Source organism: Cetorhinus maximus, chromosome 23 (assembly GCF_964194155.1).
Source record: "Cetorhinus maximus chromosome 23, sCetMax3.hap1.1, whole genome shotgun sequence".
Lineage (NCBI taxonomy): Eukaryota > Metazoa > Chordata > Chondrichthyes > Lamniformes > Cetorhinidae > Cetorhinus > Cetorhinus maximus.
The window spans coordinates 38,389,619-38,416,319 of NC_135901.1; the positions used below are offsets into that span (position 1 = coordinate 38,389,619).

Genomic DNA, 26,701 nt, shown 5'->3' on the forward strand with positions numbered 1-26,701 from the left:
AATGTACTTATTCTGAACACTCTGAAGTATCCCCTTAAATGTCTGCCACTGCCTCTCTATTGACCTATCCTCTAGCCTAGTTTCCCAGTTCACCTCAGCTAGCTGAGCTTTCATCCCCACATTTTTTCCCTTATTTAAGTTTAAGATACTAGTCTTAGACCCACTCTTCTCCCTTTCATACTGGATGTAAAATTCAATCATATTGTGGTCACTGCTACCTTGGGGTGCCTTTACTCTGAGGTCATTAATTAATCCTGTCACATTACTCAATACCAAGTCTAATATAACCTGCTCTCTGCTTGGTTCCTGAACATGCTGTTCTAAGAAACTATCTTGAAAGCACTCTAAGAACTCCTCATCCAAGCTACTACTGCCAATCTGATTTTTCCCAGTTTATATGTAGATTAAAATTACCCATGATTATTGCCACCCCTTTATCAAAAACACACAATATTTTCTCTTGAATATTTTGTCCTACACTGTAGCTACTGTTATGGGGCCTGTAGACCATTCCCACAAATGACTTTTTCCTCTATTATTCCTCATCTCCACCCAAACTGATCCTACATCCTGATCTCCTGAAGCAAGGTCATCTCTAACTATTGCACCAATGCCCTCTCTGATTAACAATGCTACCCCTCCACCTTTACCCAACTTCCTATTCTTCTTTAATGTCATGAACCCCTCAATATTAAGGACCTAATCGTTGTCATCCTGCTGCCATGTCTCCGTACTTGCTATCAGATCATATTTATTTCCTTCAATATGGGCCACCAATTCATTTACATTGTTATGAGTGCTATGTGCATTCAGATAGAGAGCCTTCGGTTTTGTCTTTTTGTTACATTTGTAACATTTAGTCCTGACTCTTGATGTATTCTCAGGCTTTTTCTCTGTCCCTTCCTGCCATACTCTGATCCTCATTTCTCATATTTCTATTGCTCTCCTGTCTTGACTCTACACCTTGAATTGCTGCCTCCACTCAAGCTTGACCCCCTCAACCCTCTTGTTTAGTTTAAATCACACATCGACTATTACATGGTGACATCACCCCGCTCCCCGGGTATTTTCTCAACTGGGAGATTTTTCTCTGACTCCAGTGCTTCTGATATCTTTCCAGCTGCAGGCTCCAGCAGATTTTCAGATTGAAAACAGTGAGATAGTTTCAGAGTTGAGTATTTTTCACCATTCATCTACAATTTAGAGCTTTTAGTGTTGCGCTCTGTTTTCTGTGAGTAGTTCCAGGGCTCTGGGACTGGTGTGATTCCTTTACTGTGGATCTGAATCCATGTCCATCTATTGCTCTGTTTCACCTCTGCCCTCCCAGATTACCTCTCTGCCATTGTCTACCTTCCTCTGTCTCTAAAACAGGGTGTATTTTAATTATGTTTAGGATTTTACTGTTACTTCTGCTGACCGTGTCTAAATGAGGTTTCCACTGCTGCCCATCCCCAGACCATGTGCTGCTGTCTTCCTAGCTTTATCTTCCCACTGTATCTCTCATATTGTTTTTCCTGTGCTACAGTCCATTTCTCTTCCACTTCTGAGCTTATTTTGACCATTAAATGCTGCACCATTTTTATTCCCCCTAATTCATTCTGCACACCCTGAAATGTTAACTCCACAGATACTGCCTGACCTGCTGAGTATTTCCAGCATTTGCTCTTTTTATATCCGATTTCCAGCAGCTGCAGTATTTTGCTATTACTTTATTGTAGGCGTTGCTCACAGAACCGAGTCTAGAAACACAGACGGACCAATTTAGAGCCGGTTTGTATCAGGGTGGGTGTTGGTTACAGAAGTTGGTCCCTGGCCTCCAGTGTAGGTCCTTTTTCATCTAGTCACAGAATCATTGAATGATTGCAATATAGACGGAGGCCATTCAGCCTGTTGTGTCTGTGCTGGCTGTCTGCAAGAGCAAATCAGCCAGTCCCACTCCCCGGCCCTTTCACTAACAAGACCAGAAAATGTTGTCAATCCCCAGTTACCTGTGGAGAAGATGATGTTTTACCTTCTTGAACCGCTGCAGTCCGTGTGATGAAGCTGCTCCCACAATGCTGTTAGGTAAGGAGTTACAGGTTATTCACCCTGTAATGATGAAAGAGCAGTGATATATGTCCAAATCAACAACAATTTGTAATTCTGTAGCACCTTTTGTGTAACAGAATGTTCCAGGATGTTTCACCGGAATGTTATAAAGAAACATTTGAGAACCAACCGCAAATAGAGATATCAGGGCAGATTAACAAATGTGTAGTTGAAAAGATAAGTTTTAAGGATTATCTTAAAGGAGGAAAGTGAGGTGGAGAGGTTTATGGAGGAAATTCCAGAGTTCATGGTCTTGGCAGCTGAAGATGCAGCCACCAAAGGTGGAGGAATTAAAATTGGGAATGCTCAGGAGGTCGGAATTAGAGAAGTGTAGATATCTGGGAGGGTTGTGAGGCTAGACGAGATTACAGAGATAGGGAGGGAGAGACCATGGAGGGATTTGAAAACAAGGATGAGAATTTTGAAAATGAGGTTCTCCTTATCCTGGAGTCTTTGTAGGTCAGTGAGCACAGGGGTGATGGGTAAACAAGACTTGGTGCGAGTAAGCACATGGGCAGCAGAGTTTTGGATGACCTCAAGATTACAGGGAGGTTGAATGTGGAAGGCAGCCGGGAGTGCGTTAGCATAGTTAAGTCTAGAGGTAGCAAAGGAATGGATGAGAGTTTCAGCAGCAGATGAGCTGAGACTGGGCTGGAGTCGGGCGATGTTACTGAGGTGGAAATAGGCGGTCTTGGTGATGATGTGGATATGTGGTTGGAAGCTCATCTTGGGGTGAAATATTTATCCATGGTTGTGAACAGTCTGGTTCAGCCTCAGACAGTTATCAAGGAGAGCGACTCTGCCACCTCTCCCCTCTCTCTCTCTATCTCTCTCGCTCTCTATTTTCTCCCCTAGAGGCCAGAGACTTGTGTAGGCCCAGACTGGGTGGCAGGTTCCCTTCCCTGAAGGACATTAGTGAATCAGTTGGGTTTTTATGACAATCCAGCAGTTTTCATGGTCACTTTTTCCTAGTGCCGGCCCCACAAATTCCCTGATTTATTCAGATCAATTTCACAACCTGCCTTTGTGTTTTTGTGGGTTCTCTCTCACTCCCTTTTTTTCTGTTTTAAATCAATTTCACAGGGGATTAGAAGGGGAGGATTTGCAGTCGGGAAACTCAAACTAAACATCACATCAGGATCTGACGGAGTCGCCCAATTTATTGTAACCTGAATATCTTTGGATTTTGAACATGGAAGGAAAAAGCACCGTTCACAGCGGGGAGAAACCGAACACGTGTTCTCTGTGTGGACGAGGCTTCAGCCGATCTTCTGGCCTGATGGAACTTAAATGCAGTCACAATGGAGAGAAACCATGGAAATGTGGGGACTGTGGGAAGGGATTCAAATACCCATCTGACCTGGAAAAGCATCAGCGCAGTCACACTGGGGAGAGGCCATTCACCTGCTCCACATGTGGTAAAGGATTCACTCAGTCATCCAACCTGCGGAAACACCAGCGAGTTCACACCGATGAGAGGCCTTTTAAATGCCCAGACTGTGGGAAGTGCTATAAAAGTTCCGGGGAACTCATGTTCCATCAACGTGTTCACACTGACGAGAGACCGTTCAGGTGCTCGAACTGTGGGACTGGGTTCAAGACATCATCTGATCTCACTGTACACCAGCGCAGTCACACTGGGGAGAGGCCGTTCACCTGCTCCCAGTGTGGGAAGCGATTCACTCAGTTATCCCATCTGCTGACACATCAGCAAGTTCACACTGAGGAGAGACTTTTCAAATGCCCATGTTGTGGGAAGTGCTATAAAAGTTCCAGGGAACTAATGTGCCATCAACGTGTTCACACTGATGAGAGACCGTTCAGGTGCTCTCACTGTGGCACTGGGTTCAAGACATCATCTCAGCTCACTGTGCACCAGCGAATTCACACTGGGGAGAGGCCGTTCACCTGCTCTGAGTGTGGGATGGGATTCATTCAGTCATCCCACCTACAGACACACCAGCGAGTTCACACTGGGGAGAGACCTTTTAAATGCCCAGACTGTGGGAAGTGCTATAAAAGTTCCTGGAATCTGATGTACCATCAACGTGTTCACACTGACGAGAAACTGTTCGCCTGCTCCAAGTGTGGAAAGGGATTCACTCAATCATCTCAATTGCTGATTCACCAGCGAGTTCACACTGATGAGAGACCTTATAAATGCCCAGACTGTGGGAAGTGCTATAAAAGTTCCGGGAACCTGATTTCCCATCAACGTGTTCACACTGACGAGAGACCATTCAGGTGCTCTCACTGTGGGACTGGGTTCAAGACATCATTTGAGCTCACCGTTCACCAACGAATTCACACTGGGGAGAGGCCGTTCATCTGCTCTAATTGTGGGAAGCGATTCACTACCTCATCCCACCTGCTGAGACACCAGCGAGCTCACAGATAACTGTAGTGATTGGATTTTGCTGTTAATCACATCCAGACTGAACCGTATTCTTTGGGGTCTGTTTCTCCTGATGTTCATCGACTCCTAATATTCTGGATGAAGTTAAATAAATCAGCTTTTTGTTAAACACAGTGTGCGTTGAATCTTTTAAACATCTCTGTTGGTTCCATTTGAAGGGCTCTCCCTCTCCCCTGTCTCCTCCATCCTCACCTCCAACAACAAATGTTAGGAGCTCATGGAGCTTCTTTGTCACGAAGATTGAGACAATCCAATCAGCTGCCTCTGCTGCTTCCCTCCCTTCCACTAGCCCACCGGGACAAACTGTCTCTAACAAAGTTCCCCCTTGTCTGAGCCCTGAACTCACATCTTTCTCCCATCTCCCCTCATGTCCTCCCAATGCTCATCTTGTCCATGAGACCCACCTCCTGCTCCATCGACCCTATTCCTACCACAATGTTGATCACCCAACTTCCCCATGTTCGAAGACATGGTTACCGGTTCTCTCTCTTGAGGTGCTGTTCTTTGCCTCAAATCTGCAATCGTCACCCCCCTCCTCAAAAATAAACCTTTGATCCCACTGTTCTTGCAAACTACTGCCCCATCTCCAACCTCCCGCTCCTCCCTACACTGTTCGAACGTGCTGTCACCTCCCAAATACTAGGATTCTCAGTGTGAACAGGGTGGGATGTGTTTGGAGACAGGATGTCCCAGTTCCCCACCCTGGGATTCTCAGCGTGAACAGGGTGGGATATGTTTGGAGACAGGATGTCCCAGTTTTCCACCTTTAAAGGGACAGGGAGAGGACCAGCTGGGCTGAATGACGCTGCTTTATGACATCCCTGCAGTGCCTAGTAACCATTCTCCCTGAGCCCTGCTCATTATGGGCTGGCTTTAGCTCAGTGCTGTTACAGGGAGGGAAACAGGAGGAGGATTTGAGCCGTGTGGAGCTCAGGATTAATGGGGTGAGATAAAGGATCAATTTCTACCTTACTGAGTGAGAAATGTCATTGTCCCGGACACTCCCTGTCCCTCAGTATCTGTATCCAGGGGACAGGCTGATGGGTTTACTCTGTATCTAATCCGTGCTGTGTTTGACTGGTGAGTGTTTGATTCTGACAGAGGCCGTTCACCTCAATGATGATGAGATGAACACATCAGCTTCTCCCCCAGAAACAGATCCTGAAGGACAAGGAGTGTCTGGAATATTTTGGACCATGTCCTTGACCCAATTTTGAACTCCTTGCTCACATCTCCTCTCATCCTGCTTAGTTCTAATGAAAAGACCCCCAGTTTCTCCAGTCTGTCCTCATGGGAAAGAGATGTTGGAACAAAGTTAGAAACACAAACAGGAGCTTCACAGCAGACAGGTCACCATGAGAAAACATTTCATTCCACAGTCAGTTGTTATCATCTGGAATTCACTGTCTGAAAGTTTGGTGGGAGCAGATTCAACAGTAACTTTTAAATGGGAATTGGAGAAATGCTTGAAGGAAAACATTGACAGGACCACGGAGAAACAGCAGGGGAGTGGATTATTCAGATAGCTCTTCCAAAGAGCTGGCAAAGGCACAATGAGCCAAATGACCTCCTTTTGTGCTGTAGCCTCTCATCCATGGTATCGTCGCTGTGAATCTCCCCTGCACCCTCTCCATGGCCTTGACATCATTCCTGTTGTAAGATGCCCAGAATTTGACTCAATATTCTAAATGCAGTCTAACCAATGATTTACAAATTAATTTTATAAAGAAAAGTGGAGTAACAGGTTCAAACAGCATTTAAAACTTGTCCTTAAAATTTAAAGATTTATGTTACTGAACCCCTTGTAACATGGCTAAAATACTTTGAGGTAAAATGTCTGATATAATGAGTATTATAGGATAGAGAAGTTTAGTCTGAGTTAGAAACACAAACAGGCTCTTCACTACAGACAGGTCACCATGGCAACACTGATAAGACATTCCATTGCACAGAATCAGCTCATTGGAAACTCGAATCAGATCAGGGAAAAGGACAGAGTTTGTCTGTTATTAACCACATTATAAATTGAAACCAGAGAGGAATGGAATCGATCAGATTATAATGTGTGATGTTTATACCTATAATTGTGAAGCTATCCAAAATAACAGAATTAACTGTGGGCAGGGGAGTTTAGGGAGATGAGAAAATTCCTGAAGAAAAGTAACTGCTGGGAACCAGGGAATGTGTCCTTGTAAATCACAGATTAGAGAAATTCCAGCTGTCTTTTCCTCACTTCCTGCCAAAACCCAGCAGAGAGGCCAAAGAGCCAAGGGCCACAGCTGGATCACTACAGGGTATAAAAGTGAGGGGATACTGATGTAAAGGGGCAGTCGGGACTGGAGACATCGGAGATCAAACTCAGGGTGCCCGAGGTTCCATCCAGTGGGCTGACCTTGTGTAAGTGACTGTGGACACACGGGAGTTACATGTTTATTCTGATTTATGGATCAATATATGATACAGTAGAGAACAGGGAATCTGCTCAGCTTATGTTTCTTAATGAGGTATTGAAGTTGCTGACACTGGACTCTCAAACCCACAGATTCTGAGAGAGAGAGAGAGAATAGAGAAAGAAAGCAAATGAATGATATGTAAAATTGAGGGGGAAACAGGAAGTGTTGAATGAGTGAAGTTATAATGACAAAGGATAGACAAGGAGAGAAAGTAGAGAAATAAAAGTTATCTACAAATCTCAGAGGATGTGAGAATAGTTACAGAAGGTTAACTAATTTGGGGATAGTGTGGGGAATTGGTGTTGAAGTAGAAGATTATTAAATGGTGCAGCATCGCGCTCCTATTTCTTATGTTCTTCTAAAAAGTGTATTGTTTTAAAACAAATATTTCTGTACAGGCTTTTAATTAGGGGTGTGTGGGCGTTGGTAGCAAGTCTATTATATAAACTGCCCATCTCTTGTTACCCTTTGAGAAGGTAATGGTGGTCTTGGTGATGATATGGATATGTGGTTGGAAGCTCATCTTGGGGTGAAATATTTCACCATGGTTGCGAACAGTCTGGTTCAGTCTCAGACAGTTCTCAGGGAAAGAGATGGAGTTGGTGTCTGGGGAGTAGAGTTTGTAGTGGGGACTGAAGACAATGGCTTCAGTCTTCCCAATATTTAAATGAAGGAAATTTCTGCTCACCCAGTATTGGATGGTGTGTGACTTTGAAGAGAACTTTGTGGTGATGGTGTTCACACACACCTGCTACCCTGGTCCTTCTAGGTGGTGGAGGTTGATGGTTTGCAAGAACCTGATGTATTTCTGTTCTATTTGTATATGTCAAGATATTCTCTCTCCTTCGCTTCTCTCTCGCCCTTCCTCTCACACTCATGCTTCTCCACAGAGGCCAGAGTCTTTTGTAGGCCCAGACTGGGTGGCAGGTTCCCTTCCCTGAAGGACTTGGGGAACCAGTTGGGTTTTTACGACAATCCAGCAGTTTTCATGGTCACTTTTTCCTAGTGCTGGCCCCACAAATTCCTAGATTCATTCAGCTCAATTTCACAACCTGCTTTTGTGTTTTTGTGGGTTCTCTCTCACTCCCTTTTTCTGTTTTAGATCAATTTCACAGGGTATTAGAAGGGGAGGATTTGCAGTCAGGAAACTGAAACCAATCATCACATCAGGATCTGGCAGAGTCACTCGATCCATCAAGCTTGATAATGGAAGGAAAAAGCAGTGTTTACAGAGGAGAAACTGTGGAAATGTGGGGATTGCGGGAAGAGATTCAATTCCCCATCTCAGCTTGAAACTCATCAGCGAGTTCACACTGGGGAGAGACCATTCACCTGCTCCGAGTGTGGAAAGGGATTCACTCAGTCATCCAACCTGCTGAGACACCAGCGAGTTCACACTGGGGAGAGGCTGTTCACCTGCTCTGTATGTGGGCAGGGATTCACTCAATTGTCCAACCTGCTGAGACACCAGCGATTCAATACTGATGAGAGGCATTTTAAATGTTCGGACTGCGGGAAGTGCTTTAAAAGTTCTGGGGAACTGTTGAGCCATCAACGTGTTCACACTGACGAGAGACTGTTCAGGTGCTCTCAGTGTGGGACCAGATTCAGGCATTCATCTCACCTCACTGTACACCAGCGAATTCACACTGGGGAAAGGCTGTTCTCCTGCTCCGAGTGTAGAAAGGGATTCACTCAGTTATGCCACCTGCTGACACACCACCGAGTACACACTGGGGAGAGACCGAACACATGCTCAGGGTGTGGGAAGGGGTTCATTGATTCATCCACCCTTTTTAGATACCATCAAATTCACACTGGGGAGAGACCACTCACCTGCTCCAATGGTGGAGCGATTAAAATAGGGAATATACAAGTGTCCAGAATAAGAGCCGTGCAGGTATCTCGGAGGGTTGTGGGGCTGAGGAGATTAGAGAGATGGGGGAGGGGGGTGGGCAAGGCCATGAAAGGATTTGAAAACAAGGATGAGAATGTTAAAATCAAATTGTTGCTTGACCGGGAGCCAAGGCAGGTTGGGAAGCAGAGGGGTGTGAGGGAAACGGATCTTGCTCCAAGTTAAGGCACGGACAGCAGAGGTTTGAATGGTGTCAAATTTACAGAAGATAGAATGTGGGCAACCAGCCAGGAGTGTGTTGGATTCGCCAAGTCTGGAGGTAACAATGGCAGCGATGAGGGTTTCAGCAGCAGATGCACTGAGACAGGGTGAGGTCGGGTGCAAACAGGCTATCTTAGTGATGGCACAGATATGAGGTCAGAAGATCATCTCGAGATCGAATGTCACACTGAGGTTGTGAACAGACAGGTTTAATCTCAGACTGTTCCCAGGGAGAGGGATGGAGCTGGTATCTGGGAAATGGAGATTGGAGCAGGGACTGAAAACAGTGTCTTCAGCCTTCTCAGTGTTTGATTGGAGTTAATTAGTCATCAGGAAGAGAAGCAGGAACCGGAATGGGCCATGAGACTGATCCCAGGTTTAACTCAGTTAGAGAGGGAGAGAAGGAAGGAAGAAACCCTGGGAGGTTTGGAGAAATCATCTTCACGATCACTCATTAAATCTCCACACAGTAAGTTTTGGACACAAGGTTAATGTCTGCTATTCTGTACGGTCAGTCATGGGGTTTCAGATTAATGTTTTGTCACGAGTAATCACTGAAGTGAATGATCAAACATATTGTCTTCTCTCGTTGGACAAATTTGTTCAAAAGATACAGAAATAATTGTCCAAAACACTGTTTGGATTTCAGCACAGGGAGGAGGGAGAGTGTGTGGGGCGGGGATTTGCAGCTTTGGGGGAAGAAAAAGGGAAATAATGTTCCATAGAAGCTGTAATTGTTCTGAATTTCTATCTTGCACTGACAGTGATGACCTTTGTTAGCTCCTCTTACAGAGAATTCGAAGGGGAGGATTTGGAGACGGGAAATTGAAACTAAACATCACATCAAGATCTGACAGAGTCATTCGATTCATCAGACTTTGAATCGAGAAGAAATATTTGTCTGTTCTGTCTGTGGGAAAAGATTTCAAACATCAGCGACTGGAAAAGCACCGAGACACAGCCACACCCGAGTAAGAGTGTTCCTGTGAACTGCCTGAGGAAAGAGCTTTAACCAGCGACACAGCCTGAAAAAAAACCCAAATCACACCATTCACAGCGGGGAGAAACTGTACACGCATTCTCTGGACGAGGCTTCAACTGATCATCAAACCTGGAGAGAGAGAGGGTCACATGCACCATGGAGAAACCATGGAAATGTGAGGACTGTGGGAAAGAATTCAATTACCCATCCCAACTGGAAATTCATCGACACAGTCACACTAGGGTGAGACCATTCACCTGCGTCGAATGTGGGAAGGGATTCACGCAGTCAGCTGGCCTACTGAGACACCAGCAAGTTCACACCAGAGAGAGACCATTCACCTGCTCTGAGTGTGGGAAGGGATTCACTCAGTCAGCCAGCCTGCTGAAACACCAGCGACTTCACACTGGAGAGAGGCCGTTCACCTGCCCTGTATGTGGGAAAGGATTCACTGCGTCCTCTGACCTGCTGAAGCACCAGCGAGTTCATACTGAGGAGAGGCCGTTCAGCTGTACTTCCTGTGGGAATAGATTCAGATCTTCAGCCCAGCTCAAAGCACACCAGCGAATTCACACTGGAGAGAGGCCATTTACTTGCTCCGAGTGTGGGAAGGGATTCATTCAGTCAGCCTACCTGTTGAGACATCAGCGAGTTCACACTGAGGAGAGGCCATTCACCTGCCCTGAATGTGGGAAGGGATTCACTGGGTCCTCTGACCTGCTGAGACACCAGAAAATTCACACTGAGGAGAGGCCATTCAGCTGTACTTCCTGTGGAAAGCAATTCAGGTCTTCATTCCACCTCAAAGTACACCAGCGAGTTCACACTGGAGAGAGACCATTCACCTGCTCCGAGTGTGGGAAGGGATTCACTCAGTCATCCAACCTACTGACACACCAGCGAGTTCACAATGGGCAGAGACCATTCACCTGCTCTGAGTGTGGGAAGGGATTTACTCAGTTATCTGCCCTGCTGAGACACCAGCGAGTTCACACTGGGGAGGGACCATTCACCTGCTCTGAATGTGGGAAGGGATTCACTCAGTCAGCCTGCCTGCTGAGACACCAGCGGGTTCACACAGGGGAGAGACCATTCACCTGCTCCGAGTGTGGGAAAGGATTCACTGGTCCCTCTGAGCTGCTGAAGCACCAGCGAATTCACACTGAGGAGAGGCCATTCAGCTGTACTTCCTGTGGAAAGAGATTCAGATCTTCAGCCCAGCTCAAAGCACACCAGCGAGTTCACACTGGGGAGAGGCCATTCACCTGCTCTGAGTGTGGGAAGGGATTCATTCTGTCAGCCTTATTGTTGAGACACCAGCAAGTTCACACTGGGGAGAGGCCATTCACCTGCTCTGAGTGTGAGAAGGGATTCACTCAATTATCCTACCTGCTGAGACACCAGCGAGTTCATAAGTGACTGAATGAGTTGGATTCTGTAGTTGTTGCTGTTAATCACATCCAGGACTGATCCATGTTCATTCTGACAATTGGGTTTGTTTCTGCTGATGTTAATAATCCCTGTAACTGGGCTGGAGTTTAATATTCTGGATCTATAGCTGATTGTGTTCTCGGGGCTGCAGTGTCCCTTTAAGAACCGCTGTCTCTGATCTTTCCCCATAATTCAGGAACTCTCATCAGAAATTAGTTTACAACAAGATTCTGAACTTTTACTTCGATCCTAAATTGATCTTTGGTACGAACTCTACAATTCAGTGTCTGAGAGGTTCCGCTGATTAACATCTCCAATTCGAAAGTGCTGATTAATCTTTGCTGACAATTCTTACTGACTTGCACGTTACTCACAGTGACACCTCCATTATCCATCAGGAAGAAGGGGAATGGGAATTGGTGGAGAATCGAAAGTTCCCGCCTGGTACAGAAATCCCCTCGGCATGGGAATGGAGACAAGTTCAGTCCAATAACAGACAATAAGAATTCACTGTCTAATAACCTTATAAAATTTTCAGTAATTCATGTAAAATAAACAAAGCTCATCCTCTCTCTTTGTTGTGAAGAAAGCTTCCATAGCAGCTTGCTGGCTGACAAACACAGGACAGACCTGTTATCTCTGCCAAGGACATGTCTCTAGCACAGACCGTGAAACAACACATTTCTAACCTTGATACGATTGGATGTCATGACCCAAACGTAAACCAACTGTCTGTGTAAAGGTTAAAACAGGCTCTCCAGTGCACAGAGATTTTGAAGTGATCTACACTGGCTTCAGCCCAACACACACACTCTGGCTCACACCAGTTAACCGTTCAGAGGAGACAGTCACCACCAGCTACAGAGACCAGCACTCACTCTGTGTCATCCACCCATTTGTCCTCCAGGACCAGTAAACCGTTCTCACCTGTCACAGGTTGTGTGTTTTCCTGTCTATTTAGCTTACATATCAAATTTAAACTGTTGCTTCTCAATAAACTACTTTCAAATCACTTCTGAACTCAACCTTCTTTCTGGGTAATCTGTGACTCCTGAACTTAAATCTTACCAGTCATAATGAAGAGGACAGTTGTGGTCGCCATGTAGAAAAAGATATCGAGTCACTGGATAGGGCCCAGAGCAGATTTATAATGATGATACCAGAGATGTGCAGGTAAACATATCAGGAAAGGATTGACAGACTTGGTCTCTTTTCTCTTGAGAAAATAAGGCTGAGGTTAATCGAAGTCTTTAAAATGATGAAAGGTTTTGATGGAGTGAATGCAGAGAGAACGTTTCCTCTTGTGGGGAGGACCATAACCAGAGACCATCAATATAAGATAGTCACCAAGAAATCCAGTAGGGAATTCAAAACAAACTTCTTCACCCAAAGAGTGGTGAGAAAGTGGGACTCGCTACCACTGGGAGTGGTTGAAATGAATTGTATAGCTTTTGTTTAGGTGAGAAAGGGCAAAAAGCAATGTGTTTTTTTTTTGCAAAGGACTGGGCCCTGTGTGTCAATATATGCAGCTTCTAGCACGTATAAGTGAGCCTGGCTGATCATCTTTAATTGGTTGTTCATGTAATTCTTAGCACTATCAGGATTGTTTAGTAAGTGTTATCTAATCATAGAATGACATCTAATATTGTTTAAAGGGAAGCTAGACAAGCACAAGAGGGAGACGAGAACAGATGGTTATGATGATAGTTTGAGATGAGGAATGTTGGGAGAGAGCTCTTTGGAAGCTTAAGCCCCAGCATGGAGTGGCTGGGCCGAATGGCCTGTTTCTGTGTCATGTATGCTATGTAATTACACTCCTGAATGTTCTACTAACTTTTAGACTATACCACCTATTCCTAGACTGCCTAAAAAGTGGAAATAATTTCTATTTAACTGCTGCTCCCCTTAATGTGATTGATTCTCCTGTTACTGTCACTGTTAATCACATCCAGAACTGAATCATGTTCATTCTGACAGCTGGGGTTTATTTCTACTGATGTTAATAATCTTGTAACTGGGCTGGAGTTTAACATCTTGATGTCTGTTTAATAAATCAGTTTTGTTTCAAGCACACAGAATGTCGAGTCCTTGATTTCTCCAGGGTAAGAGGAGACTAATTGATGTCCTGTTACCGACTGCTCCATTTTAGGATCTTTTCTCCTTTCTCACTCTAGATGATTTTAGTTCTCTTACCTTTCCTTACCCTCATGGACAAGTCCGAGCTCCCTATGCCTCCCAGAGAGCCTCTTTTCACCGTGGGATCCAGGCAAGTATCTATATTAAAAACAGAAAATGCCGGAAATAATAATCCATACATTTCCAAGTGCCAATTGATTTTTTTCCTGGCTTTTTAGCTCTGCCCATTCCCCACCACTGATGCGAAGCTGATTGTCCTGTGATTACTGTTTTTTAACAGGGGCATAACATTTACAATCTGTCAGTGCTTTGACACCACTACTATATAAGGAGGATTGGAAGATTGTGACCAGAGCCTCCACATGTTGCATCTGAAGGATGCTGTCTCTGACAGTGCAGCAGTCCCTCAATGTCACCCTGGAGTGTCAGCCTAGATAATGTGCTCAGGTTTATTAATATTTCCTCTTGTTATTGATGTGGATCATTAAGAAACAATGGACTCTTATAATGTCATCCAGTCCCAGTGCGATGATGTCATGAAGACTATTAAATACCAGCGGAGCCTTAGTGGTGAAAACAGTTTTGTTCGAGATGGAAGCAAGTCCATTACTGATAGATCAGCAAATGGAATTAATGGGAAAGAAAGTGAGGCAGCTCATGAACATCAGGAATAGTGTTGTGAATTATGAAGATGAACGTGTACAGTATATGTCCCATCTCCCAAAAAGCTGCCCCCATCTTCTGATGCACTGTCCCACCTCCTGACACTCTGCCCCCATCTCCCGAGCAGCCTGTCTCTACCTCTGCTGAACCCACACAGGATGCACCATGTTGAAGCCAAAGGAAAGGACTGGGCGAGAAATTGTAAATCACCAAGTGTGTGCACATGGGGTTTTGACAAAATATTAAGTTTCCTTTTTTAACAGCGATATATAAAATGTATTGATTGGAACCACTTCCAGCTCTTGACCATTCTGACATCCCGTGGGCCAGCTCACCCTCTCACTGGGTTCATGCTGAATGTCAATCCAGGCTGGGAGCCATTGGGTGGATGGGCAATGGGTGGATGAGTGGGTGAAGGAATGTTCAGTTCACAGGGAGGGGGATGTGGGAGGGGGGTTGGTGCTGGTGGTGGGAAGTGTTCATTCTGAAGGAGTCCCACCTGAAACAGTGACCATTAACTTATCACTTTCTAATGGTGATTGACCTGCTGTGTATTTCCCCAGGTTTGTTCTGTTCAGTTTTTCAGTATTTATATATTTTTATTTTTGCTAAAACATATTCTTCTTCTGACACTGAAATCCAGAGGATTTTAACTCTGTTAATGTCAATCCCCATCGAGTACACAGGAGGACGCAACTAGTCCAAACGTTCTCTGCTATCAATAAACAAAGATCCTACAAGATGTTTATGTGGGGAATTGTTTTTCTCTGAGACCCGGGACAGTCAAACTATGACCCAAAGTTCAGATTTGGGCTTTGAGCCTGGGCTATGGGGCCCACATACATGGAGCACCATTACGGGATGCCCTTCATCCCCGATTTTAATCACTCCACCATTTTTGGCCATGCCTTCAGCTTCCTGGACCCTAAGCTGTGGAATTTCCTCCCTAAACCTCTCCATCTTTCTAATTCACTTTCCCCCTTTCAGACACTCCTTATAACTGACCTCCTTGACCAAGCAGTTGGTCATCTGACCTAATATGTCCTTCTGCCCCTGTGAAACGTCTTGGGACAATGTATTACATTAGAAGCTCGATATAAATATAAGTTGTTGCATTTTTTGATGTAATTCAGTCAGACCTGATCACTTATTGAGTCTGTATCAATATAACTCAGATAGACACAGCTTGTGTCATAGTTCAGTGAGATCTGATCACTTACTGAGTAAGTGAGTCTGTATTAATGTAACTCAGATAGACACAGCTTGTTGGAACAGACCTGGGGAGAAGGAAGTTCTGAATTAATCACTGGACTTTCTGTTCTCCACAGTTGGGAAAAGGTGATTAATTTCAAACATCCAAATGGCGATTCAAGTAATTAAAGATGATTTGTTGTTTTGAGCCGAATTGTTTGGTAGAATTAGAGAAGGAGTGGGATTGACCCACTTTAAGGACAGGAAGAGAGACAATCTGTAGAGGGGGACATAATTAATTGGAGACCAGGCACTGAATCTGGAACAATGAGCAGAGATGGGGAGGAGTGTGTGGGACAGGGATTTATAGAATTGGGGAAATGAAAGGAGAAAGAATATTCCGTAGAAACTAGAATTGTCTGTTCTGAGTTTCTATCCTGTACTGACATTGATGGCTTTTGTAAACTGTGTTTACAGGTCATTAGAGGGAGAGGATTTTCATATGGGAAACTCAAATCAAAAATCTCGACAAGATCTTATAGAATCACTGAATTAATGTATGATCAGCCTCTGGTTATGGAAGGAGAAATGTTTGTCTGTTCTGTCTGTGAGGAAAGATTTAAATCATCAGTGTGACTGGAAAATCGGAGTCGGATCTCGGGATCAAGTCACATTTGCAAAAAGTCTGGTTTACATTCAGACAGTTGTGAGGAAGAGGAATTGAGTTGGTAGCTCGGGAATAAAAACAATGGCTTCAGTCTTTCCAATATTTAATTTGAGGAAATTTCTGCACATCCACCACTGGATATCAGACAGACAGTCTGATAATTTAACAAAAGTGGAGAGAGGTGGTGGTGAGGTAGAGCTGGGCACTGTCAGTGTACATGTGATAACTGACCACTGTGTTTTCAGATGATGTCATTATGGGGAATATGTTGGTGATAAATAAGAGGCCAAGGCTGGATCCTTTGGGGACACCAGAGGTAACTGTGGGAGTGGGAAGGGAAGACATTCCAAGGGATTCTCTGGCTATGATTAGATAGAGAAAAATGGAACCAGGAGAGAGAAGCCTCACCTAGCTGGACGTCAGTGGAGAGGTGTTGGAGCAGAATGGTGTGGTCAACCCTGTCAAAGGCTGCAGACAGGACGAGAAGGGATAGTTTACCTTTGTCACAGTCACATAGGATGTCATTTTTGGCTTTAATCAGAGCTGTTTCAGTCCAGTGGCAAGGGCAGAAACCTGATTGGAGGGATTCAAACGGAGTTCTGGGAAAGCCGGGCACGGATTTGGGAGGTGACAACATGTGCAAGGAGTTTGGAAAGGAAATGGAGGTTGGAGATTGGGCAATAGTTTGCAAGGATGACGTGGTCAAGTATTTGATTTCTGAGGAGGGGGTGATGATGGCAGATTTGAAGGAGAGATCAACAGTACGTGAAGAGAGAGAACTGTTAACAATATCAGTGAACGTGGGAAATTTGGGTGATCAGCAGTTTAGTGGGAATAGGGTCGATGGAGCAGGAGGTGGGTCTCATGAACAAGATGAGCACTCGGAGGGCATGAGGGGAGATGAGAGAGAAACTGACGAAAGATGTGGGTTCAGGGCTCAGACAAGAAGGAACTTGAGAGACAGTTTGCCCTGGTGGGCTCATGGAAGGGAGGGAAGCAGCAGAGGCAGCTGATCGGATTGTCTCAATCTTAGTGACAAAGAAGCTCCATGAGATCCACATACTTGTTGGAGGTGAGGAAGGAGGAGATAGGGGAGAGGAAGAGCCCTTCAAAAGGAACTAACTTGCATTAGAAATAGTAAAAAGATTCAACACACTGGATTTAACACAAAGCTGATTTATTTGACTTATATCCAAAATATGAACACTATATCTGGCCTGGAGCTTACCAACTTCAGCAGAAACATCCCCCAATGAATATGGTTCAGTCTTCGATATGACTGACAGCAAAATCCCATTACTGTAGTGACCTGTGAACTCGCTGATGTCTGCGTAGGTTGGATGACTGAGTGAATCCTTTCCCACAATCAGACCAGGTGAACGGCCTATCCCCAGTGTGAATTCACTGGTGTGCAGTGAGTTCAGATGATCGCCTGAACCCAGTGCCACACTGAGAGCACCTGAACAGTCTCTCATCGGTGTGAACATGTTGATGTGTAATTAGGTTCCTGGAACTTTTACAGCACTTCCCACAGTCTGAGCATTTGAAAGATCTCTTTCCTGTGTGAACTTGCTGGTGTATCAGAAGGCTGGATGACTGAGTGAATCCTTTCCCACACTCGGAGCGGGTGAAAGGTCTCTCCCCAGTGTGACTGCGCTGATGTTTAGTGAGGTCAGAGGATCGCCTGAACCCAGATCCGCAATGAGAGCACCTGAACGGTCTCTCGTCAGTGTGAACACGTTGATGGGATATCAGTTCCCCGGAACTTTTAAAGCACTTTACGCAGTCTGCACATTTGAAAGGTCTCTCGTCTGTGTGACTTTGCTGGTGTTTGAGCAGGTGGGATGACTGAGCGAATCCCTTGCCACACTCAGAGCGGGTGAACGGCCTTTCCCCAGTGTGAGCGCGGCGATGAATTTCCAGCTCAGATGGACATGTGAATCCCTTCCCACAGTCCCCACATTTCTATGGTTTCTCCCTGTTGTGACTGCACTTGTGTTTTGACAGACCAGATGATCGGCTGAATCCTCTTCCACACACAGAACACATGTACGGTTTCTCCCCACTGTGAACAGTGCTTTCTCCCTCCATGTTCAAAATCCGATGATATTCAGGTTATGATAAATTGGGCGACTCCATCAGATCCTGATGTGATGTTTGGTTTCAGTCTCCCCACAGCAAATCCTCCCCTTCTAATACCCTGTGAAATTGATTTAAAACAAGAGTGAGAGAGAACCCACAAAAACACAAAGGCAGTTTGTGAAATTGAGCTGAATGAATCTGGGAATTTGTGGGGCCGGCACTAGGAAAAAGTGATCATGAAAACTGCCGGATTGTCATAAAAACCCAACTGGTTCACTAATGTCCTTCAGGGAAGGGAACCTGCCACCTGGTCTGGGTGTACACAAGACTCTGGACTCTATGGGAAGAGGGTAAGAGAGACAGAATAAGAGAGGTGGTAGAGGTACCCGGTAAAGCAGGGGGATTTTATATCTCTACAACTCAACCAGAACTTTGACAGAATCTTCCGAACCCTCAACCTCCACGCGCTAGAAGATGTAGGGTATCAGGTGCATGAGAACACCGTCACCTCCAAGTTCCCTTTCAAGTCACACACTGTCCTGGCTTGTCTGACATCTGGTAGTGGGGGGCACAATTGGGAAATTTGCAGATGACACAAAGATTGGCCAAGTAGTGGATCGTGTAGAGGATAGCAATAATCTCCAAAACAATATAGATGGGTTGATGGAGTGGGCGGAAAAATGGCAGATGGATTTTAACATTGAGAAGTATGAGGTCATCCATTTAGGGAGGTCAAACAGTTACAGGGATTACAAAATAAGTTGGAATATACTAAGAGGGGTAGATGAAGTGTGAGATCTTGGCGTACAAGTACACAGGTCTATGAAGGCAGCAGTTCAAGTCGACAAGGTTGTAAAGAAGGCATGTGGAATGCTCTCCTTCATTGGCAGGGGTAAAGAATAAAAAAGTAAGGATATAATGTTGGAATTGTATAAAACATTGGTGAGGCCACAACTGGAGTATTGTGTGCAATTCTGGTCACCACAATACAGGAAGGACGTAATAGCTCTGAGACAGTGCAGAGGAGGTTTACAAGAATGTTTCCAGGGTTAGAAAAGAGTAGATACGAGGAGAGATTGGATAGGTTGGAGTTATTTTTCTTGGAACAAAGAAGGCTGAGAGGTGACTTGATTGAGGTGTACAAAATTATGAGGGGAATAGATAGAGTGGACAGGATAAAATTGTTTCCCTTGATGGAGAATTCTAGAACCAGGGGACATAGATTCAAGATAAATGGCAGAAAGTGTAGGGTGACATGGGGAAGAACTTTTTTCTGCAGAGGGTAGTGGGTGTATGGAATTCACTGCCCAAATTGGTGGTAGAGGCAGAAACTTTAAACTCTTTTAAAAAGTACCTGAATCTGCACCTTAAGTGCTGTAAAGTGCTGAGCTATGGGCCAGGTGCAGGAAGGTGGGATTAGAAAGGGCACCTGGGTATCCTCGGGCTGGCATGGGCCGAATGGCCTCCTTCCGTGCTGTAACTTTTCCAAGTTTTTATGGTTGTAACAGAAATTTCCTCCATTTAAATATCGAGAAGATTAAAAACATTGTCTTCAGTCCCGCAACAAACACCATTCCCCAGACACCTGGCTCCATCCCTCTCCCTAACAACTGTCTGAGACTGAACCAGACTGTTCACAACCATGGTGAAATATTTCACCCCAAGATGAGCTTCCAGCCACATATCCACATCATCACTAAGACCGCCTATTTCCACCTCAGTAACATCGCCCGACTCCACCCCAGTCTCAGTACAAATGCTGCTGAAACTCTCATCCGTTCCTTTGTAATCTCCTCCAGTCTCACAGTCGCCCTCCAGATATGTGGTCACAGCTGCTGCCCATTGCCCCCTACAGACATGGCGGCGACGCATGCGCACTGCTGCTCATTGCCCCCTATAAATATGGCGGCCGCGCATGCCGCCGCCAAACCGGAGCAAACGCGGATTCGGAACCTTCTTATTCCTGGTTTGAGGCCTGCAGTATATATTTATGAAGGCTTCCCACCCGCTCGCCAGTTCCATTCGCCTTCACCTGCCCGCTGGTTACACTCTTCTTCTGCTCTCCTCGCTGATCCGACCCGACCGCGGCTCTCCGCCCAGCACCGCAACTGCGCATGCTCCGGCCACAATCCGGCACTGCGCATGCTCTAACCACTGCCTGGCGTCGCGCCTGCGCGATGATCTCACGCAGTGAAGATAGAGCATATTCTGCCTCTAGGTGAATGCTGGGTAACTGCAGCGCCATTGAACTACGGCGTTGTTAAATACAATATCATATTCCGAGCTCCGATTATGATTGGTGCCAACCATATATCATTATTAATTCAATTGATACAGCCAGCAAGATCACGGGAGTGGAACCTGCCACCTGGTCTGTGTCCCTACCTGAGGAGAGAGAGGGGGAGATGGGACAGGGTGAAGACGAAGGATTTTATACATCAGCAACACAACCGAATTTTTATGGAACCTTCAAACCCTAAGGCTTACGCCACGTAGAAGGAGAAAGGTAGCAGATGCTGGGGAACACCCTTATCCCCATCTTTTCATCTAAGTCACACACCATCCTGTCTTGTGCATATTCTCACTGCTCTTTTATCACTGAGTGAAAATGGTGGATCTCAGGATTTTACGTCATGAACTTGTGGGAGCACCTTCACTAGACAGTGGGTCAAGGAGAAGGTGGCCCATCATTACCTGCACAAAGACTAACTGGGGATGCGCAATATAATAGGCTTGCTACCAATGCCCACACACCAAGAACGAAAAGCCTGTACAGAAATATTTGTTTCTAAAACAAAACTCCTTTTATATTGGAAATCCAAAACAAAAACAGAATTACCTGGAAAAGCTCAGCAGGACTGGCAGCATCGGCGGAGAATAAAAGAGTTGACGTGTCGAGTCCTCATGAACCTTCAGCAGAACTGAGTAAAGTTAGGAGAGGGGTCCCCAAGCCCACGCAGAAGATGCAACACCTGCCCCTTCACTTCCTCTGTCCTCACCGTCCAAGGGCCCACACTCCTTTCAAGTGAAGCAGCATTTCACGTGCATTTCCCCTAACTTAGTCTACTGCATTCGTTGCTCCCAATGCAGTCTCCTCTACATTGGAGAGACCAAACGCAAACTGGGTGACCGCTTTGCAGAACACCTGCGGTCTGTCCGCAAGAAAGACCCAAACCTCCCTGTCGCTTCCCATTTTAACACTCCACCCTGCTCTCTTGCCCACATGTCTGTCCTTGGCTTGCTGCATTATTCCAGTGAAGCCCAACGCAAACTGGAGGAACAGCACCTCATCTTCCGACTAGGCACTTTACAGCCTTCCGGACTGAACATTGAATTCAACAACTTTAGATCTTAAACTCCCTCCCCCATCCTCACCCCCTTTCCGTTTCTTCCCCCTAACTTTTGTTTTTTCCAATTATTTATATAGATTTTTCTTTTCCCACCTATTTCCATTATTTTTAAATCTATAACTGTAATACCCTGTCAATCTTTCCACCCCACCCCCACTAGAGCTGTACCTTGAGTGTCCTGCCATCCATTCTTAATTAGCACATTTTCTTAGATAAAATCACCACCTTCAACACCTCTTTGTCCTTTTGTCTGTGACATCTTTTGATTATCTGCTCCTATCACTGCTTGCTTGTCCTACAACCACCGCCCCCCCCAAACTTCTCTCCCACCCCCCTCCCCCACCTCACCTTAAACCAGCTTATATTTCACCCCTCTCCTAACTTTACTCAGTTCTGCTGAAGGGTCGTGAGGACTCGAAACGTCAACTCTTTTCTTCTCCGCCGATGCTGCCAGACCTGCTGAGTTTTTCTAGGTAATTCTGTTTTTGTTTTGGATTTCCAGCATCCGCAGTAGTTTTTTGTTTTTATCTCTGTGTTTAATTGACTGCCACTCCTCTTCAAGAAATGCCTTCCTTGAAGAAGTATTGCTCTGTTCTCCGACAGGATTTCCGCCTGTCTCTTCTGCCTTGTTCACCTTCATTGCTTTCCATTTCTCTCCTGGTGTTTGACAAGGTGTTTACTAAAACCCGCTTTCACAGCCATATTTCCTTTCTCAGTGACTGTCTCCGTCTCCGACTCACCCCACGTGGATTTCAACTGAAATTCCATCCCTCTTGTTTCGAACCCACCCAGGATTACAGGTATCACCGGGACATAAAACTTTTCTCGGACTGCTGTTCCCATCGCATTCTGAAATCCAAACGCAGTGCCATGCGCCGCCATATGAACACACTTGACCTCTCCCTCCAGCAGCACCGCCGCACCCATATTCAAAGCTGCGCATGCCCCCAGTTTCAGTTTATTCTTCGTCTCATCCGCCACCTCAACAAGAAACTTTTTCTCTTTCTCTCAAATGCTAAGGAACACAAGCTCCAACAACTCATTAACACCAACACCCATCTAGGACCCTCCACCCCTGCTTGTCCCTCCATCCCCACCCCATCTTCCAATCCCAGCCCCATCCGTGTATTCACTATACCCCCTGACCTTCCCCTCTCCGATACTGAATGTTCAGTGCTCAGCAAAGGACTTAGTTTCATACCCTTACGCCCTCATCTCAATGAATTTCGGGCTCGGCACGATGCTGAACTCTTCTTCCGCCGTCTTCGTCTCCATGCTCACTTCTTTGGGCAGGAGTCCTCTCCCCGTTCAACGGATCCTTTTACCCACCTCCAATATTCTCCCTCCACCTGGACCCATCCCTCTGGATTCTTAACTTCTCTTGATCTTTTCATTGAGATCTGTCGGCGTGACATTAGCCGTCTCAATTTCTCTGCTCCTCTCACCCATTCTAATCTGTCTCTCTTTGAACTTACTGCACTCCGTTCTCTCAGGTCCAACCCCAACATTGTCATCAAACTCACTAACAAGGGTGGTGCTGTTGTTGTCTGGCGCACTGACCTCTACCTCGCGGAGGCTAAGCGTCAACTCGCAGACACTTCCTCCTACCTCTCCCTGGACCATGACCCCACCACTGAACATCAAGCCAATGTTTCCAGGACTGTCACTGACCTCATCTCCTCTGGAGATCTTCCTCCCAAAGCTTCCAACCTGATAGTCGCCCAACCTCGGACGGTCCGCTTCTACCTCCTACCCAAAATCCACAAACAGGACTGTCCCGGCAGACCGATCGTGTCAGCCTGTTCCTGCCCCACGGAACTCATTTCTCGTTATTTTGACTCCCTTCTCTCTCCCCTTGTCCAGTCCCTTCCCACCTACATCCATGATTCCTCTGACACCTTACGTCACATCAACAATTTCCAGTTCCCTGGCCCCAACCGCTTCCTCTTCACCATGGACGTCCAATCCCTCTACACCTCCATCCCCCATCAGGATGGTCTGAGGGCCCTTAGCTTCTTCCTTGAACAGAGGCCCGAACAATCCCCATCCACCACTACTCTCCTCCGTCTGGCTGAACTTGTTCCCACACTGAACAATTTCTCCTTTAACTCCTCTCACTTCCTCCAAATAAAAGGTGTGGCTATGGGTACCCGCATGGGCCCCACCTATGCCTGTCTCTTTATGGGGTATGTGGAACATTCCTTGTTCCAGTCCTACTCCGGCCCCCTCCCACAACTCTTTCTCCGGTACATCGATGATTATTTCGGTGCTGCTTCATGCTCTCGTCGGGACCTGGAAAAATTTAATTTTGCTTCCAATCTCCACCCCTCCATCATTTTCACATTGTCCATCTCTGACACTTCCCTTCCCTTCCTTGACCTCTCTGTCTCAATTTCTGATGATAGACTGTCCACCAATATCCATTACAAGCCTACCGACTCCCACAGCTACCTCGACTATAGCTCCTCACACCCCGCTTCCTGGAAGGACTCCATCCCATTCTCTCAGTTCCTTCGCCTCCGTCGCATCTATTCTGATGATGCTACCTTCAAAAACAGTTCCTCTGACATGTCCTCCTTCTTCCTTAACCGAAGTTTTCCACCCACGGTAGTTGACAGGGCACTAAACCATGTCCGGCCCATCTCCCGCGCATCCACGCTCACGCCTTCTCCTCCCTTCCAGAAACATGATAGGTTCCCCACTTATCACCCCACCAGCCTCCGCATTCAAAAGATCATCCTCTGCCATTTCCGCCAACTCCAGCATGATGCCACCACCAAACACATTTTCCCTTCACCCCCCCCGGTGGCATTCCGTAGGGATCGTTACCTCCGGGACACCCTGGTCCACTCCTCCATCACCCCCTACTCCTCAACCCCCACCTATGGCACCTCCCCATGCCCACGCAGAAGATGCAACACCTGCCCCTTCACTTCCTCTGTCCTCACCGTCCAAGGGTCCAAACACTCCTTTCAAGTGAAGCAGCATTTCACTTGCATTTCCCCTAACTTAGTCTACTGCATTCGTTGCTCCCAATGCGGTCTCCTCTACATTGGAGAGACCAAACGCAAACTGGGCGACCGCTTTGCAGAACACCTACGGTCTGTCCGCAAGAAAGACCCAAACCTCCCTGTCGCTTCCCATTTTAACACTCCACCCTGCTCTCTTGCCCACATGTCTGTCCTTGGCTTGCTGCATTATTCCAGTGAAGCCCAACGCAAACTGGAGGAACAGCACCTCATCTTCCGACTAGGCACTTTAGAGCCTTCCGGACTGAATATTGAATTCAACAACTTTAGATCTTAAACTCCCTCTCCCATCCTCACCCCCTTTCCGTTTCTTCCCCCTCCCTTTTGATTTTTCCAATTATTTATATAGATTTTTCTTTTCCCACCTATTTCCATTATTTTTAAATCTATAACTGTAATACCGTCAGTCTTTCCACCCCACCCCCACTAGAGCTATCTGTACCTTGAGTGTCCTGCCATCCATTCTTAATTAGCACATTTTCTTAGATAAAATCACCACCTTCAACACCTCTTTGTCCTTTTGTCTGTGACATCTTTTGATTATCTGCTCCTATCACTGCTTGCTTGTCCCTACAACCCCCCGCCCCCCTCAACTTCTCTCCCCCCCCCTCCCCCACCTCACCTTAAGCCAGCTTATATTTCACCCCTCTCCTAACTTTACTAAGTTCTGCTGAAGGTTCATGAGGACTCGAAACGCCCACTCTTTTCTTCTCCGCCGATGCTGCCAGACCTGCTGAGTTTTTCCAGGTAATTCTGTTTTTGATTCTCCTTTTATATTAGTTGGGGGGGTCGGTGTTTGTTTAATTTTATATTTGATGCGTGAGGGCAGGTGGTTGGGGTTGTTTCTTCAACAAACTTATTTCCCAAGAATCAAACAGAAAATGTTTGAAATACTCAGCTGCTCAGGCAACATCTGTGCAGAGAGAAAGAGTCAACCTTTCAGGCCTTTGTTAGGGTTAACAATTGGGGGGTACGGGGAAAGAGGGGGAGTGGGATGAACTGGATTGGTCTTTGAGCTGGTACAGACTTGATAGGCTGAATAACCTCTGTCGGTCCTGTATTCTCGGATCCTGACACTGCTGGACTTTCCACAATCTCCTGTTTTCATGTGGTTCTTGCTGCTGTCGCTCACCTGCATGGGAGGCTGGTTTGTGTATCACTCCATTTACTGAGATTGTTTTAAACTAACTGCAGCCCCTCAACCAGCTTCCTCTTTCTTGATCAGACATCAGCTGTTTTTTTCTTTTCTAAGACCACTAACTGTCAAAGCAGTATATACTTAAAAAAAAATTCTGCTTATCTGCCACATGGAATCTGACTCGTTTTCTCCTCTTCAATTAGTTTTTAGTCTCTCTCTCTCTTTTATTCTCTCTCTCGCTCTATCCATCTATCCCTTTAGCCTATCACTATATTCCTCCCTCTATGCCATCCAACTCCAAAATCTCCCATAACTAACCAAGGGCTCTCTGTGACCATTTCTACTTCCTGTACAGACACACTCTGACCACACCATTTCTTGCTCATTCACATTGCTGTTCATTTACAGACCCTCCCTGAAAAGTCACATTTCTGTTCATTTACAGACCCTCCCTGACAAGTCGCTTTGCTGTTCATTTACAGACCTACCCTGACAAGTCACGTTGTTGTTCATTTACAAGTCCCTCCCTGACAAGTCACATTGCTGTTCATTAACAGACTCTCCTTCAACTGTCCCAATTTCTCCTCCATTTACAGACGTTCTCTGACTGGTTCCAATTTCTTCTCCATTTACAGGCGTACCAGAATCAGTCAAAAATTGCCTTGATATTTGGAATGGGAACAGTTTAAAGGGAGTAGAGGGTCAGAACAGTAAAGAGGTGGGTGATTCCAGCTAACAATTTGTATTCGTAAATCAGTGGATTTGATAGTCCAGTGTCAACAATTTTAGTACCTTTTTAAGAAATACAAGCTGAGCAGATTCTCTGTCCTCTACCGTATATTATATTGATCAATCAATCAGAGTAAATATGCAAGTCCCGTGTGTCCACAGTCACTTACACGAGGTCAGCCCGCGGGATGGAACCTTGGGCACCCTGAGCTTGATCTCCGGTGTCTCCA

The 26,701-nt window shown here is 45.8% G+C and overlaps 2 protein-coding genes across 2 annotated transcripts in view; both read left to right on the forward strand.

Moving 5' to 3' along the window:
• LOC144697988 (uncharacterized) overlaps positions 1-12,497 on the forward strand; it is a 298,820-nt gene extending 286,323 nt beyond the window's left edge. Inside the window, exons 2-4 of the mRNA XM_078569937.1 lie at positions 3,172-4,474; positions 8,171-8,420; positions 10,612-12,497. Of these exons, the coding sequence (XP_078426063.1) occupies positions 3,281-4,474; positions 8,171-8,420; positions 10,612-11,474 (2,307 nt within the window). The 5' untranslated portion in view covers positions 3,172-3,280 and the 3' untranslated portion in view covers positions 11,475-12,497. The remainder of the gene's footprint in view (positions 1-3,171; positions 4,475-8,170; positions 8,421-10,611) is intronic.
• LOC144697531 (uncharacterized) overlaps positions 6,653-26,701 on the forward strand; it is a 161,592-nt gene continuing 141,543 nt past the window's right edge. Inside the window, exon 1 of the mRNA XM_078569571.1 lies at positions 6,653-6,901. The gene's annotated coding sequence lies outside the window, so the exon portion shown is untranslated. The remainder of the gene's footprint in view (positions 6,902-26,701) is intronic.